The sequence below is a fragment of the Capra hircus genome, chromosome 4, assembly GCF_001704415.2.
Source record: "Capra hircus breed San Clemente chromosome 4, ASM170441v1, whole genome shotgun sequence".
Classification (NCBI taxonomy): Eukaryota; Metazoa; Chordata; class Mammalia; order Artiodactyla; family Bovidae; genus Capra; species Capra hircus.
This window is the reverse complement of record NC_030811.1, coordinates 73,234,830-73,251,922: the sequence shown is the minus strand read 5'-3', so window position 1 is coordinate 73,251,922 and position 17,093 is coordinate 73,234,830. Positions and strand designations below refer to the sequence as shown.

Here is a 17,093-nt window from a genome sequence, read left to right as displayed (position 1 = left end):
CTGGAACTCTGCATTCAGATGCTTGCGTCTTTCCTTTTCTCCTTTGCTTTTGGCTTCTCTTCTTTTCACAGCTATTTGTAAGGCCTCCCCAGACAGCCATTTTGCTTTTTTGCATTTCTTTTCCATGGGGATGGTCTTGATCCCTGTCTCCTGTACAATGTCACAAACCTCATTCCATAGTTCATCAGGCACTCTATCCGTCAGATCTAGGCCCTTAAATCTATTTCTCACTTCCACTGTATAATCATGAGGGATTTGATTTAGGTCATACCTGAATGGTCTTCCAGCTCACTAAATCTTTAATTCAATTTTCTGTTGATGGGTGGAGCTGTGTTCCCTCCCTGCTGTTTACCTGGGGGCGGAACTATGGTGGAGGAAATGAAGATAATGGCGACCTCCTTCAAAAGGTCCCATGCCTGCACTGCTGCGCTCAGTGCCCCAGCCCTGCAGCAGGCCACCGCCGACCCACGCCTCCACTGGAGATGCCTGGACACCCACAGGCAAGCCTGGGTCAGTCTCCTGTGGGGTCACTGCTCCTTTCTCCTGGGTCCTGGTGCACAAGGTTCTGATGTGCCCTCCAAGAGTCTATTTCCCAGTCCTGCTACGTTCTGGCAGGTCTGTGGTGGGGTTAATGGTGACCTCCTCCAAGAGGGCTTATGTCAACCCAAGTCTGCTGCACCCAGAGCCCCTGCCCCTGTGGCAGTCCACTGCTGACCCGTACCTCCACAGGAGACGCTCAAACGCAGTTCTGTCTCAATCTCTGTGGGGTCCCTGGGCCCTGGTGCTATGGTTTCTACCTCTGTCCTAACGATGCTTCTTCCTTCTGTGTGTGTCTTTGTGTCCTGTCCTGTTCTTATAAGGACACTGGTTACTAGATTTGGGGCTCACCCTAATCCAGCAAGACCTCCTCTTAACCAGATAATTAGATAATAATTAGATAGGTAATTAACTAGATGTAGATAATTCCATCTACAAAGACTCTATTTGCAGATAAGGTACATTCTGAGGTTCTGGGTAGACATGAATTGGGGGAGGGGGCACTATTCAGCCCCTACAGTAGTGTTGTTATAGAAGCATAAAGATCACAACCCACTCCTCTCCTCTGTGCTGGCAGAATCCTCTAGAGTGTCAAAGAGAACTTAGACCATCCCAAAGCTTTCCTGGTAGCAAAAAATAACACATTTTCTCTGACATCATAAAATTCCCTGTCTGTAGTGCAAACCAAAGTAATTCACAGGCTTGCCCTGAGTCTCTCACTTCCTTCTCTTTGAAACAGGAGTTACTCTATTGAGCACAATGTACCAATCAAGGCTCTACATGATGCCCTCAGCATCTAATGATAACAAGTCATTGTCCATGAGATTATACTTAGGGATATGGGGAGAGCTGGTGTGATTTTGGAGTCCTCCAGTCATGCACACTCCATTCTCAATGTTCTCTGTATCTAACACTGACACAGAGAAGGAAAATAAACTCTTGAAGGTTCCCTGGCCTTTGTAAGACAGAGGATGCTGTGGCCAGACTGGGTCCTTCAAGGGGGTGTCTATATTCTAAGATACCACGTTTCCTTCTCCCTGGCTCTCCACAAAAGCTGGGAGAAACACAAAAGGAAGCAGAGAGGTGATCGGGAAAACAGAAGCTTTATTTCCAGAATGACAGAAGCAGATTTCGTGGTTGTATAGTGGTGGTTATTTTCTTGGCTCCGAGAAGATCTCACATTCCCTTTTCCAGCTCTTGGCAAGAGTCTTCATTCTTGGAGAGTGACCGGGTTCCAGCTTCACCCTGAGCTATGAGTTGAAGCCACAAACCAAGCTGTTAAGTCTTGTTTTCAGCATAAGGCTTTGTGCTAATGTCGTTTTGCATCCTTTTTACATCTGCAGGCGGACAGGCACTACACCTAATCCACTTACCCGCTATGAGCAAAGTGGCAGAGAATTCTCCACCTGAGACTTCAGTGCACACGTTTTCTGTGAAATTATCAGCATCACTGTCACCTGTGGTCCCAGGGTTCCCCCTGATAATCAACTCCAGTCCCCTCACTCAGGCCTTCAGGGTGAACTGGCTGTCAGACACCGACTTCGAGGTAAGCACTGTCTTATTCCCAAGGGAGCTGCTCACAAAGAGGGGCCCTGAAGATGGTATGGGTGGAATTCTGGATCAGTGGTCATTTATTCCTCTTTTCCTGCTTTAATCTTCCCTCTTGTAAGATCTGGACATTCTGTTTGGGGCATTCTAGAGCCTTCTGCACTAGCTGCCCCTGTAGCTTTTGGACCTTTTTCCCTCCATTTAATCCAGTCCAAATGAACAGTATGTTCAATGTGTTACAAATAAAAGGCTCATTTCTTATTGCCAACCACCCTCATATGATAACAGGTGTTAGGAGTGCCAATGGTAGCCGAATTCTTCGGGTGGAATAGTTTGTGTAATGATCTCCTTAGAAACCAGACCCTGATGAACTAGTACCCGGTGATTCTTCTTTTCTATGATTCTGTGATTTTTCAGTAGGAAATTTATGAGAAGATATTTCATATGGAAGAACACACCCTTAATAAAAATATAAGTCTGGATGTCTAGCCATACTGCATGAATGTTTCCTCTTGGACAATTCAGATCCAATCAATCACATTCAAGAGCTATGCCGCTGCGGCTCGGTTTTCTAGTTTGTCATCTGGTCTTTCCCAAAGTTGTCACTTCTCCTTAGGCAGGATGAACCTGCTGATTGCATGTTTTCTACTGACAACCTCAAAGGCCTTCTAAGGATGTCTTTAGGGTGTAGGTGTCTGGACCCTGTTGAAGTGCATTCTCTCCCATGTCTACCTCATTCCTCAGTGGGCACAGGAACCTCCTCCAGTCATCCTCAGCCCTGCCCCAGCTCCCACCTGCCACTGTTCTGGGTTCTAGGGGTACCCAGCGGGCTTGCTTGGTCTGAGCTTGGTTGCCTCTCTGAGAAACATACGAGGTATTCTTAAACCCAGCTGATGATTAGAGTCACTAAGGGAACTTTCAAAAAGGGTGCATATCTGGGCCTCAGAACACACCCGTGGAGCCCATGGACTTGGGGGCCAGAGCCCAGCATCTTGTATTCTCCGCGCCCCAGGGGTGGGCCCTCTGGCCTGCAAGGAGCACACATTCAGGCAACCTCCACCTCAGCATCCAGTGCACATTCCTGGGGCCCAGCTGCCGCTTCTGTGACTTCCCTGCCTGCAGACCTGCTCCCCTGACATCTGGTTCATCTTTAACAGCTGCTGCTCATCTGTGCCTCTAAGCCTTGCCTGTTGTTTACACTTACAGAGCACATAGTATACGCTGGACACTGCGGAAAGGACTTGACATGTGTTCTTCTGTAATATTCACAACAACCCAGTGATTTTATTTGTGTGATTGTCCCCTTTGTACAGATAGGGGAAATGAGGAAAAATTTAGCAGAGGTGAAATAACTTGCCCTGTGTTGCACAGCTATTGCTGTGCTGACACTGGAAAGCAGGCAGTCTGGCTTTAGAGCTCTATTTTTTTAAAACCGCTCTATTGAGATATAATACACATAGCATGTACTTCACCCATTGAAAGTATACAGTTCAGTGGTTTTTAGTCTATTCACAGACCATCACCAGAATCCAGTTTTAGAACATTTTCATCCCCCAAAAATGAAACCCCAAATCTATTAGTAGTCACTCCCCTGTCTCCTATCCCCCCAGGCCCTGGTAACCACTAACCTACTTTCTGTCTTAATGGATTTGCCCATTCTGGTCCCTTCATATGAATTGAATCATATTGTATTTTTTTTCTTAATGACTGGCTTCTTTCACTTAAGCATAAAGTTTCAAAGGTCACACATGTTGTAGCATGGATCAGCACTTCATTCCCTTTAAATGACTGAATGATACTCCACTATATGGATATACCACATTTTGTCTATTTGTTCATCAGTTGACAGATGTTTGGGTTATTTCCACTTGAGAGCCCTCATCCTCAGCCTCTTGCAGTCTATTGCCTTTAATGATGAGGATGACCAAACTATTTCAGATTGGCAGAGGTTTCAAAGCACTTTCACATCCTGATCTCTTAATTGTTACTACTAACACTGATATTATCACTATTAAAGTTGTAAATCCCTATTTTATAAATAAGATCGCAATGAGACAGCAAGGTTAACTGATCTGTCCAATATCACAGAGCCAGAAAGGATGAAATAAGAACTTGACTCAGGTCTTCCTACTACCAGTCTCAGGCTCTGTCCCCTCCAATTGCCATGCACAGCTATTACTGTTTGGATAAGTATCCAAATCTTTCACTCTCATATCTCCCCTCCCCACATCACATGTTATTCAAACACGGCTGTCAGTCAAGGAGGAATTCCATCCTGTTCCTGACCTCTACAAATGGAGAATTTTTCAGCCATTCCACTGATCTGGGCTCAAATGGTCAGCATTTGGTCCCAGTCCTGGTGCCCTCCTGGCACCATGGTCTGCAGCTGCCCAGGACCTTGTGTCAGTACTAGGATGGGCCGCAGGTTCACACGTTCTTAACGACTGGCTGCTTCTCCCCAGAAACTACCCAATATCATCAACCATCCCCTCCAGGAAGATCCTATTCTCCAACTCAAACTGCTCACAAGGGCTGTTCCTACAGAACATGACGATGCCATCTCCGTGGCAGAACCTGACTCGTCCTGGACACTCTGCAGGGTCACCTAGCCATGAGGTTCTGAGGTCTCCAGCCCAGAGGTCTGTCACTCTTGGCCTTGGGACTCAGTCATGTAGGACTTCCAAAGGGTGACCTCCAGTCATGCCAGAGGCCAGGCCACCCTGCTTTGGGACACAGCTGCTGAGACTCTGGTGTGAGGAGAATTAATGATGGAGGCATGTGAGGGGTATGAGGAGGATTAATGATGAAGATGACAATAACTCACATTTATGGAACACTTAACATATGTCAGGAATTCCCCTAAACATTTCTGTGAATTCACTCATTTAATCCTCATAACAACACTATGAAGTGCTATGCTATTATTATTTGCATGTTAAAGGTGGGGAAACTGAGGCATATAGAGGTTGGGCAACTTGCCCAAGTTCACAGCAAGAGGGATGCCTGAGGCTCATCGCTGGGGTTTCCTCCTGGAGCAGCACTAAGAAGGAAAGCTCCCAGGAGTCAGGGAGGTGTGACAGCCGAGCTGCTAGAGCATCCACGCTCTGAGGTCACGTGGCAGCCACGGCTGCTCCCCTGCCATTAGCGCACCTCTGAGCTGGATACTCCTTTGTCTTCATCTGCTGTTGTGAGAACTGTGGACACTTTAGATTTGCTCTGCTGCTGCTGCTGCTAAGTCGCTTCAGTCGTGTCCGACTCGGTGTGACCCCATAGATGGCAGCCCACCAGGCTCCCCCGTCCCTGAGATTCTCCAGGCAAGAACACTGGAGTGGGTTGCCACTTCCTTCTCCAATGCATGAAAGTGAAAAGTGAAAGGGAAGTCGCTCAGTCATGTCCCAGTCTTGTCCAAAACAACCTCAAACCTAAAACCAAACTTATCTTCTTTTACGAAAACTCTGCAGCTAGATTGCCCACCATCAAAGAGGCTCCATCAGGGAATTCCCTAGTGGTCCAGTGGCTAAGCCTCCATGCTCAATGCAGGGACATGGGTTTGATCCCTGAGCAGGAAATTAGACCCCACATGTTGCAACTAAGAGTTTGCATGCTGCAATTAAAGATTACACATTGCACAATTAAAGATTACACATTGCACAACTAAGGCCTGGCACAGGCAAATAAATACTTTTCTTAAAGGGTGGGGAGAGTGCTCCACCACTCTCAGCCATGACTCTTGGAATTCTCTCCCCTCCCTGCCCTGGTCTCCTGATGAATGAAATAGGGGAAATTTTCCCAACCTACACCTAGTTGTTGTGATGATTAAATAAAATACTCCACAAAACAGCTTGGCAAGAGCCTGGCACATGAACATTTAATTCATGCTAGTGTTAGTCACTCAGCCATGTTGACTCTTTGCAATCCACGGACTATAGCCCACCAGGCTTCTCTGTCTCTGGAATTCTCCAGGCAAGAATACTGGAGTGTGTAGCCATTCCCTTCTCCAGAAGAGGACACTTAGCAGAGGATGGTTTTGATCCCTCGACCTCTGGGTTATGGGCCCAGCACGCTCCTACTGCACTACTACTCTGCTGACAAACAAACAAGCAAGGCATTTCCTTTGATCCAGAATCAAACCAGCAACTTAAGGATGCCCACATGTATCAAGTCTACAGTCCTCTGCTCTACCTGCTGAGCTAACGAAGGATGCGGATAAAGACAACAACAAAAGCAACTTTTCCATGTATTGGCAGCAACCCAATTCCTCTGGTTTCAAGAGACAACATTTGAGACCCTTACTTGACTGTTCTAGTTCCTTCCTCTAGGATGATTGAGCCAGTCCCAAGGAGAAGGGCTGTCAATAGGGAACACTATGGTGAAGGGTCTGGAACCGTGGGATTCAGAAGAGGGCTCCAGGCTTAGCTGGAAGCTAGGGGGTAAGTCAGGAAGCAGAGTCGATAGTTGTGATGGGGGAGCAGCTCTGATGGGTACCCATTCATTGAACAGTTTTCAACATCTAATGACAATAAAAGGCAACATTTACTGGGTGTTCACTCAGCCCCAGACAGTGATCTAAGTAACCCATGGATTAGTTCGTGGAATCCTCACAACAACCCTAGGAAGCAGATGCCGTCAGTATCCCCACTTTACAGCTAGGGAAACTGAGGCACAGCAAGGTTAAGCCATGGGAAGGCTGGGCTTTAAAGCCAGTCTGGCTCCAGGGTCTAAGCTCTTGACCTCCAGGTTATGCTGCCTTTCACTGCTCATGTGCCAAGCAGAGAGGCAGGTTATCTCCACTTGTGTGGCGCCTGCTCGTGGATGGTGACAGGAGTCCTGCAATGTCTCTTTCAACCCTCCTCCCTATATGCTCCCTCCACAGCATGGGTTCATGCACATCCGTGATCATCCTCTCCTCTCATAATCAGTCCAGATTTATGCAAAGTCAAACATGACACCCACCACCTCCTCCATGAAGTCCTCCCTGACTAAACACATCTCACAATGAATGTTTTCTCCCTGACTTTCCACAGTACCCTGATCTAGCTCTTTGTTTTCATATCTTGTATTATACTCCAGCTGTTTAACTAGGGTGAGACTTATTTACCTAACGATAGTCATGTGGAAACGAAATCGGGGAAAAGTCAAGTAATGTTCCCAAGGTCACACAGAAGTCCAGTGATGGAAACTGGATTGGAGCTAAGTGTTCTCCTCAACAGAGAATACTAAAGGCCTCCTTGCCTGGCCTCAGTTGCACTAATAACCGAAAGGTTATTAATTGAGACATAATTAAGACATTGATGACATGTAGTCTTTGATGTGCAAAGGGCTCTGGGCTTTCTTGGAGCTCCACAGCTAAGCTGGTGGCAGGGATGTGCATGTTGATGTGAGGAGTCACAGACTGGCCTCCAGGTAACCTCAGCAGGGCCCTCACACTATGCACCACCGAGGTTCCTGTTGGCCACAGACTAGATTCCAGTGATATGTCTCTGGCCCTGGTTCTTGGTGCCCCTCCCACATCTCCAAAACACTTGTGCAGAGCATACGTTTCCAACAGTGGGAGACTGTGTGGAAATGCACCCCCCAAACCCAAAGAGGCTATTGATATAAATAAATATAATTTCTTATTTCTGCAGATTTATCCTTCTCCTCTTATTTAGTCTTAGATATGGCCTTGGAAAATTAGAAGGGAGAAATGAGTGAAGAGGCAACTTAACAGCTATCCCAGGGAAGTGAGGCATCTTACTCATAAAGAAGAGAAAATCCAACTGTATGCAGGATATCTAAGGGACTTGCCTAGGAGCCTACCCCAAATAGTGACAGGCTTTAAAGCTTTCATGCTCTCCATCTCCAGTAGACGGAACCAGGATGTCTCCGGAATGTCTGTCTTCCTGTGAAGAGCAGCTTCACACACAGGAGTTCTTTCAGTGCAGTGTCATGGGGTTTATGCAGAAAGGACTCAGGCAAAACAGCCCATCCCCCTGACAGTGAGGGAAAGAGGGTTTTCAGGATGCTGGTTGCCTCCTTGCTAGTCAATATCCATTTGCAAAATGTATACACACAAAACAGATCTTTTCTTAACACATGGTTACTATGACTTCTGCATTTGCTTTTAGGTTGTCACCACTGGGATGGAACAATTAGATTTTGAAGAAGGACCACACACATTTGACTTGCAGATTTATGTGAAGGATGACGTGGCTGTCACTGACCTGCAGGTCCTGACAGTCCAGGTGACAGATGTGAATGAACCGCCTGAATTTCAGGGTAACTTGGCAAAAGGTGAGACACACTGGGGTGTCTGATGCAGTCCAGACAGCAGCATCAGGCGGGACCCTGGGGGATGGAGAAAAACAGAAGAGTAAATAAACAAACAGCTGTTTCTCTGGAAAAGGCAGCTGCTTAATGAACAGGGAATAAATGAAATGTCCTCCTGCCCAGGCCTCTCAATAATAACACCCAATCATTTACAAAGCCCTAGCCATCCATGGCTTGGGCCTCTCCTGATCCTGGGGAGGGAGCTGGAGCTCAGGGACCACAGGTGGATCATGCTGGAGGAATGTGGGCTGAGACCATTTCAGGCTCAGCACTGGGTACCGGCCGCTGACCTCCATGGTTCATCCTCCCCACGGATGCCGACACCTCCAGGGGACTGTGTATCTGGGATCTGCTATAGAGTAGACATATTATAAGGGACTGGAGCATAAGATAACTTCCTGTGTCATCGCCCCTAAACTCTTGGCTTCAAAGACCATGTATACACTGACAACTCCCAAGTCCATCGTTATTTTCATTTGTTTGTTTGTTTGGGGGGCTTGTTTTCCAGTCATCTTTATTAACCTACCAACACTATATTTTATACAAATTATCTTGAGGTCTTCTCATAGGAATCTGCTTTAGTATAGCATGTTAATAATAAAATCAAGTAAGATGGCTAAACTTCAACCTAGCATACTACTATCCTCTGGACAAAGCAAGCTAGAAACTCAATCACATCACACACATGTAAGAGTTGTTTTCCAAGATAATTAGGAAGCTGCTACACCAGCTTCTCCTTTGAACTCTTGACTCAAATAGAAACTGTCTTGCCCAGCATCTCCATTTGGATGTCTAATCAGTATCTGTGATGTTGCGATTTATAGTAAGAAATATATATTTGGTTTTCTTTCCCTCCTGACACAGAAATCCTAAAACTCTTGGCATTTCCTAAGTGATGAGAGTGATAAAGGTGTCTTTTGTTACATTAATGAGGTAACTTTTAGACCCCACCTAAGGATGGGGGCTGCCCACCAGGGGAAACAACTATGTGATTAGAGGGCTAAACAGTGTTGAGGGGCTAGAGGCTGAAGATGGAGTTAAACTGAGCTCAGTCAGCAGCAGCCAATGATTTCATAGTGGCCTATGCAATGAACCCTCCATAAAAGCCCGAAAGGGGTTCGGAGAGCTTGGTAAAAATGTGGAACCTGGGGGGGGGGTGCCCGGAGAGGGCGTGGAAACTCTCTGCCCCTTTCCTACACTGTGCTCTATGCACCTCTTTCATCTGTCTGATCTTGACTTACATCCTTTCATAATAAATCAACAATCTAGTAAGTAAATGTCTCCTTGAGTTCACTAGAACACACTCCTCTAGCAAATTATTCCAACCTGAGGAGGGGACTGTGGGAACCTCCAATCTAGACCTGGTTGGTCAGAAGCAGGGGCCCACCTAGGCCTGTGATTGGCATCTGAAGAGGCAGGGGCTGTCTTGTAGGATGGAGCCCCGCACCTGTAAAGTCTGATACTATCTCTGGGTAGACAGTGTCCGAATGAGTTGGATTGTGGGACACCTACCCAGTTTTAAAGAATTGCTTGGTGGTGTGGGAAGCGCCACCCCCACCCCCGCCCCCCGCCCCACCACACACACACACTGGAACTGGTGCTGGAATCTAAACTGAAATGTGCCCCCAGACCACTTGACTCCCACTCCATCTCCCTCCCCACCGTCATTTGTTATTTTTGTTTAGCAGCTAAGTTGTGTTCAACTCTTTGGGACCTCATGGACTGTAGCCCACCAGGCTGCCTCTGTCCATGGGATTGTCTAGGCAGGAATACTGGAGTGGGTAGCCATTTCTACCCCAGGGGATCTTCCAACTCAGGGATCGAACCCAAGTCTCCTGGTTGGATTGGAACCCAAGAACCCTGGCAGGTGGGTTCTTTATGATCTGAGCCACCTGGGAAGCCCCCTTTCCTACCATCTCTGCCCAAATCTGCTTCTCTCTTCTTCCCTACTTCGGTTAATGGCAACTCCATCCTTCTAGTTTTGCAGGCCCAAACCTCACAGTTATCCTTGACTCCCCTCTGTCTTTCACACCCAACATCAAATCCATTAGGAAATCTCACCAGGTTCTAAGTCTATGCAAAACCCAGCCCCTCCCCAGCATCTCCACCATGGCTCACCTGGGCCACGGCAGTGCCCACCTGACTGGCTTCCCTGCCCTGCAGCCAGAGGGATCCTATTAAACACCGGGAGTCAGAGTCTCCTTAAGGCCCCACTACCAACCCCCATCTCCTCTCCCTCACACCTGCTCAGCCACCTGTGTATACCCCAGGCACACTCTGCGCTGGCATTGGCATCCACTGGTTCCTCTGCTCCTTCCCCTTCTTCTCCAAGTCTCCTCCTTTAAGAATCGTGACACGAATGTCAGTGAACCTTCCGGAAGCCCTCTATTTAACATAGCAATCCAACTCACCACACTCCTTTCCCTGATTTTTCCCCATAACATTGCTCACTAACATTCACATATCTTGTTCATTTTTTGTTATTGAATTGTGATTCTATTCTTTACCAGCTGAGACAACCCCACAACTCCTCTAATCCTGTTTGTAAGGTGGAGATAATTATTACAACATCCACTTTATAGGGCTATTATGAAGATGAAAGAAGATATAAGCCCTCAGCACAGTGTCTCCAAACGAGTGAGTTAATGTTAAAATTCTTAGTCACGTCTCAGAAAGGTTCTCAGAAAGAAGGCACTGGAGCAGAGCATGGCAGCCCCTCAGGCAGGGCTGGCGGTACCCAGTGACCCTGCCCGCCCTCCTACTGCCCGCCAAGAACTCTGAAGTAGATGACGTCCGTTTCTGGTCCCTTTTCCTGAGCCCCCATAGCCCTCTCTCTCCCTTTTCACATCTTCTCTGTGTTCCACTATGAGGCCTCTCATTTCAGCGAATTTCTGCTGAGATGCTGAGTGCGCTTGAGGGGTAACCTTGGTTCAGTTTAAGAGGAAAGGACACGCGAAAGTGGGTCTGGAATGGGAGCAGCCTCACATTGCAAATTCCCACCTGGCCTACTTTCCACTTCTCTACCCTCGTTACTTCCTTCCCCCTAGTCACCCCTCAGCCTGGGAGATACGCAAAGACTTGACACCAGCTTGGCCAACCCTAGCTCTTTATTAACCCCTATAAATGGACCCACCCCTACAAGCTGGCCAGTAGGCCAGCCTTTACTATAGCTGTCTTCTTTCCCACAACACCAATACGCTTGGCTCCCTTTGACTGTGAATGGCTGTCCTGGTTTTGGAATTCCTCCTTTGCTTTACCTAATAAAATGTGTCTTATTCCCCTTTGGACCCTGGTACAGGTCTAGACCTCTACATAGTGGAAGGAACAAAGCCTGGATTCGTTTACCAGGTGGAGGCCTTCGATCCAGAAGACACAAGTCAAAACCTACCCCTCAATGTAAGTTTCCTTATTAAATGGAAAAGCAGCTTTTCTGTGTGGCCTTTGACACAGGAGCCTGGAGTCTCAGTGGGGCAGGCTGGAAAGCGGCAATGGGAGGGAAGTGCTGTCCACCTCCAGGCACAGAGCTGGAGGCTGGAATAGGCGACGGGTCTCTGGAGACAGACATCCCACATTGGATCCATGGTTCTGTGTGGTCTTGGACAAGTTCTTAACCTCTCTGAGCTTCAATTTCTCCATCTGTAAAATGGAAGAATAATAGAATAACAAGAACCACAGTAAGGAGATTATTAATATTAGATAATGCACGGAAAGTCACTTAGCCTGGTGTATCAAAATTACTCAGCATTTTAAAATTTCAAGGTAATTAAAAAACAGCTATATTATTCAAAAATAAACATGAAATGTATACCTCAAAGGCAGGCAATAACACTTCCTTTTCAAGAGATGAAGCCAAACGGCTTGGAGCCAGTTTTAAAAGCAAATTGTAAGAGAATCCCAGGAATTCCAAAGTAAAGGAGGACTTCCACGAAGGAAAGCGGGAGACACAGTCCTGAGTCGTTGCCGCCTTGCGGTCCAGTCTGAGAGCTGATCTCCACCTTTAATCAGTTTCCTCAAGGGGTCTGCCAATGGAGCTCTTCTAACTACTCACCCTCAGGCCGAGAGGCTTCCTAGTTTATTCCTGAGCAAGGATGCCTCAGCTCCCAGTTCTGCCCACCAACAGGGCCTTGTGTACCCACTGCAGCCAGGCAGCCCAGGCTGGACAGGACAAAACAAAAGCTAATGCCTCCTGACTAACCTTGGAAAACCTGTCTTACAGAGAAGCAAATACTTGAAATATGACACCTGGGGAACTGGCAATACAAGGAGGCTGTTCTGCATTTGCTGCCTGATTTACAGCTTCAGCAAGGCTACTTTCTCTAACAGGAAGAAGAGAGCTTTGGGAGTGAACTCCAGGTCTGATAGAATATGGTTCTACAGGGTTTGCAAGAAAGCTGTTTTAAGGTTATCAGTTTGTTATCATTAGAAGACAATCCTTCTGTCAAAAAAACAACCAACCCACCCAATCATTCATTCAAGATTCTATTTGCATGAATAAGTGATTAATATTCAAATTCTTAACGGGTTCCTACTATGTGCTAAGAGCAATACTAGGTGCTTTAATGCATACTTATTAATAACACACTTGTTATATAAGTTACGAATGTATTTGTCTGAAAGTAACAAAATTTAATCACGGGGTGAATATGGGATTAGTTTTCTTCCATAATAGAAGACCAGAGGCAGGCATGCAAGCAGTCCAGGGCTGGCACAGCTGCCACCCTTAGAAATCTAGCTTCTTCCTATTTTTCTGCTGTTCTATCCAGTTCATGTTGGCTTTGTTCTCTTTTTGTTCACCTCCTTTTTACAATATGGCTGCTGCACTTCCAGGCTTTACCTCTAAGTTCCAGGCAGGAAGAAAAAGAAAAAAAAAAAGAAAGCAGGAAGGGGTACAGGGTAAACAGGGCAGGCCAACTTAATTTGTCCCTTTATTTGTGTGGAAAAACCAAGACCCTCCTAAAAACCCTACCCAGAGATCTTCTGCTTACTTCTCACTGGCCAGAACCATGTCCTATGCAACTGTTGCTTGGTAGTGACTGGGGGAAAAGGGATTTTTGGATACAGATTACGTTAGCAACCCAAAGCATAGTATCTCACTTCTACATTTGGTTCATCTCAATATTTACCAAGAATCCACTATGTGCCAGGCTTCCTATTAGCTGCTCTGGAGACAAAGATGGATAAGATATATCTTTGTACCTCAAGAAGTTTATAGGCTAGGTGGGAGACATTTCATGCATACAAGAAATAATGATAATAAAATTTATAAAGTTTGTACAAGAGGCAGTGGGCATCAGAGTGGAAGGAATCTCAGCTGTGAAGAAAGATATTTATTTTTAAATCCCCATTTTAAAAATATATCTTCCCCAAATTAGGCAGAGGAACAAGGTCATGGCCCCCTCAAATGTATGTCCTAAGTCAGGTCATTACCCTTTTAGTTGAAGGAAAGGAGCCCAGGTTGGGAGCAAATACTACAAGTGCGTGCATGCTAAGTCACTTTAGTCATGTCTGACTCTCTGTGACCCTACGAACTATAGACCTCCAGGCTCCTCTGTCATGGGATTCTTGAGGCAAGAATACTGGAGTAGGTTGCCATGGCCTCCTTCAGGGGATCTTCCCAACCCAGGGATCGAACCTGAGTCTCCTATGTTACAGGCAGTTTTTTTTTTTTTTTTTTTTTTTTTTTACCACTGAGCCACTGTGGAAGCCCAATACAATGGGTATTGCTCCATTAAAAGAAAATGTAATGCCATCCAAAGATTTCAGAGAGCAGTTGCAGGGGCTTGGAACCGGGTGGCTGCAACTGTGGCTTCTACAGTGAGTTTAGGATTGTTTGGGGATGGGGCACTGCAGCAGAAATTGTTAATGAAGTATTTAACACCTGTGCTGGGACTAACAGCTGCACGGAAAGTCACAGCCAGCCCGCAGGAGCAGTGAACACAATCTAGAAGGAAACTTTCTCAGACTAGCAAAAAGTAATAACAGTCTAGGAAGTAATATGCCGTGACCTTTGTACACAGACATTTTATTCTGGCCGCTTGAGGGTACTAAATGACATATTTTGCTTCCTACAAGGAGAAAGGAGATGGGTTAATTTCCTATTGACCAAATCTGTGCTTCTCAACCTTGGCAGTAAATTGAAACCACCAGAGGAACTTTCAAAAGCACAGAGATCTGGGTCCCACCCCTGAGGAGTCTGATGTGACTGATCTCGGGTGTGGCCCCAGGCATCGGGTTTTCTAACCCTGATTCCCCACCCTGAGTGAGCTCTTGCAAACCCAGGGTTAAGAACGGCTGCTTTTTTTTTTTTTTAAATTGAAATATAGTTGATGTACAATAGTATATGTTACAGGTGTCCAATATAGTGAATCATAATTTTTAAAGGTTATACTCCATTTAGAGGTATTATAAAATATCAGCTATATTCCCTGTGTTGTACAATACATCCTTGTAGCTTATTTAATATCTAATAGTTGTACCTCTTAAGTCCCTCCCTCTGTATTGCCCTCGCCCACTTTCCTCTTCCCACGGGTAACCACTAGTTTGTTCTCTATATCTGTGAGTCTGCTTCTTTTTTGTTATACTCACTACTTTGTTGTATTTTTTCGATTCCACATATAAGTGATGTCATCCAATATGAGTCTTTCTCTGTCCGACCTATTTCACCACTTTAAGATACTATTTCCCACACTTCCCAGGTCTCTCCCTTGGAGTTTTGGACTCTATGGGTCTGAGATGGGCCTGAGAATCTGCATATTTGCCAGATACCTTGTGTGACTGGTCTGATCAAAAAGGCTGGCAACAATGAGTATTTCTCAGACAGTGTTTCCAGCCCTACATGTGGACATACTTAAGACGCTTCAAAAAATGCAGATTCCCAGCCTCTGTTGGAATGCTGACTTGGAACACAAACTTCCCAGGTGATTTTGATGCCCTCTGCCCTTTGAGAACCACTGGCCTAAATAAACAAGCACAGACTTAAAGAAAACACCAACACATGTGCAGGAAGCCACCTGGGCTTGGTGTGTACCTTTTATCTTACCTGGTAGGTTCCAGGATCCAGGAGTCACCTTGCTGTTGGCAGCAACTAGAGGAGGAAGGATGAATAAAAAGCTGGTTCTAGGGCAGCTCCAGAACCCCCAACCCCAATTTTACAAGAAATCTCCACCCTTAGCCAACTTAAGAAAGTGAAACTGTGTCTGTCACAGACTGTGTAAAATTGAGGCTAATAGAAAAACCACTCTATTTGCTCCCCTCCTTTTATTTATTTATTTTTACATTTTTATTTTTAATTAAGTTTGATTGGAGTAGAGTTGCTTTACAGTGTTGTGTTAGTTTCTATTGTTAAGCGAAATGAATCAGCTATACGTACACATATATCCTCTCTTTTCTGGATTTCCTTCCCATTTAGGTCACCACAACACGTTAAGAAGAGTTCCCTGGGCTATACAGTAGGTTCTCACTAGGGATCCATTTTATACATAGTAGCAATAGTATATATGTCAATCCCAATCCCTGAAGCGTTTTAGCATCCACGCACATCAATCCCAATCTCCCAATTCCTCCCACACCACCTCTCCCCTTTGGCATCCAGACATTTACTCTCTACATCTGTATCTCTATTCCTGCTTTGCAAATCAGGCTTCCCAGGTGGCTCAGTGGTAAAGAATCCACCTGCCAATGCAGGACATGCAAAAGATGTGGGTTTGATCCCTGGGTTGGGAAGATCCCCTGGAGGAGGAAATGGCAAACCACTCCAGTATTCTTGCCTGGATAATCCCATGGACAGAGGAGCCTGGCGGCCTTCAGTCCATAGGGTCGCAAAGAGCTGGACACTACTGAGCATGTGTACACATACCATTTTTCTAAATTCCACATATACACATTAATATATATGTTTTTCTGACTTCACTCTGCGTGACACTCTATAATGAAATGAAATTGTTCAGTCGTGTCTGACTCTTTGCGACCCCATGGACTGTACCCTGCCAGGCTTCTCCATCCATGGGATTTTCCAGGCAAGAGTACTGGAGTGGGGTGCCATTTCCTTCTCCAGGGGATCTTCCTGATCCAGGGATTGAACCCTGGTCTCCCGCATTGTAGGCAGACACTTTACCCTCTGAGCCGCATTGGAGGCAGATGCTTTAACCTCTGAGCTACCAGGGAAGCCCGTAACACTCTATAGGTGGATCCATATCTCTGCAAATAGCCCAATTTCATCGCTTTTTCTGGCTAAGCACTACTCCACTGTACCCCATCTTCTTTATCCTTTGTGTTATTCTTTGTTGATGGATGTTTAGGTTGCTTCCAAGTCCTGGCTGTTAGAAACAGTGCTGAACACGGAGGTGCATGTATCTGCCTGAATTATGGTTTTCTCTGGGTATAGGTCTAGAAGAGGGATTGCTGGGTCACATGGTGGTTCTTGCTATCTCTTTAAAGAAAGTTTTAAAGCATATGGTTGCACATTGTTTGGGCCTGCACTGCCCAATAGAGCTGGAGTGTGAGTCAGAAATGAGCTCTATGTGTTTAAATGTTCTAGTAGCCCAATGAAAAAGGTGAAATAATATAAGTGAAATTCATTTTAGCATAGTTGACCTCAATATATCCAAACTGTTATCCTTTCAACATATAACCAACACAAAAATGATTCATGAGATATTTCACACCCGTCTTTCATAATATGCCTTCAGACTCATGTATTT

General features: G+C 45.8%; 1 protein-coding gene across 1 annotated transcript in view; it reads left to right on the top strand.

The window, feature by feature from the left end:
* CDHR3 (cadherin related family member 3) overlaps positions 1,631-17,093 on the top strand; it is a 52,736-nt gene continuing 37,273 nt past the window's right edge. Inside the window, exons 1-3 of the mRNA XM_018047505.1 lie at positions 1,631-2,083; positions 8,193-8,358; positions 11,693-11,790. Of these exons, the coding sequence (XP_017902994.1) occupies positions 1,850-2,083; positions 8,193-8,358; positions 11,693-11,790 (498 nt within the window). The 5' untranslated portion in view covers positions 1,631-1,849. The remainder of the gene's footprint in view (positions 2,084-8,192; positions 8,359-11,692; positions 11,791-17,093) is intronic.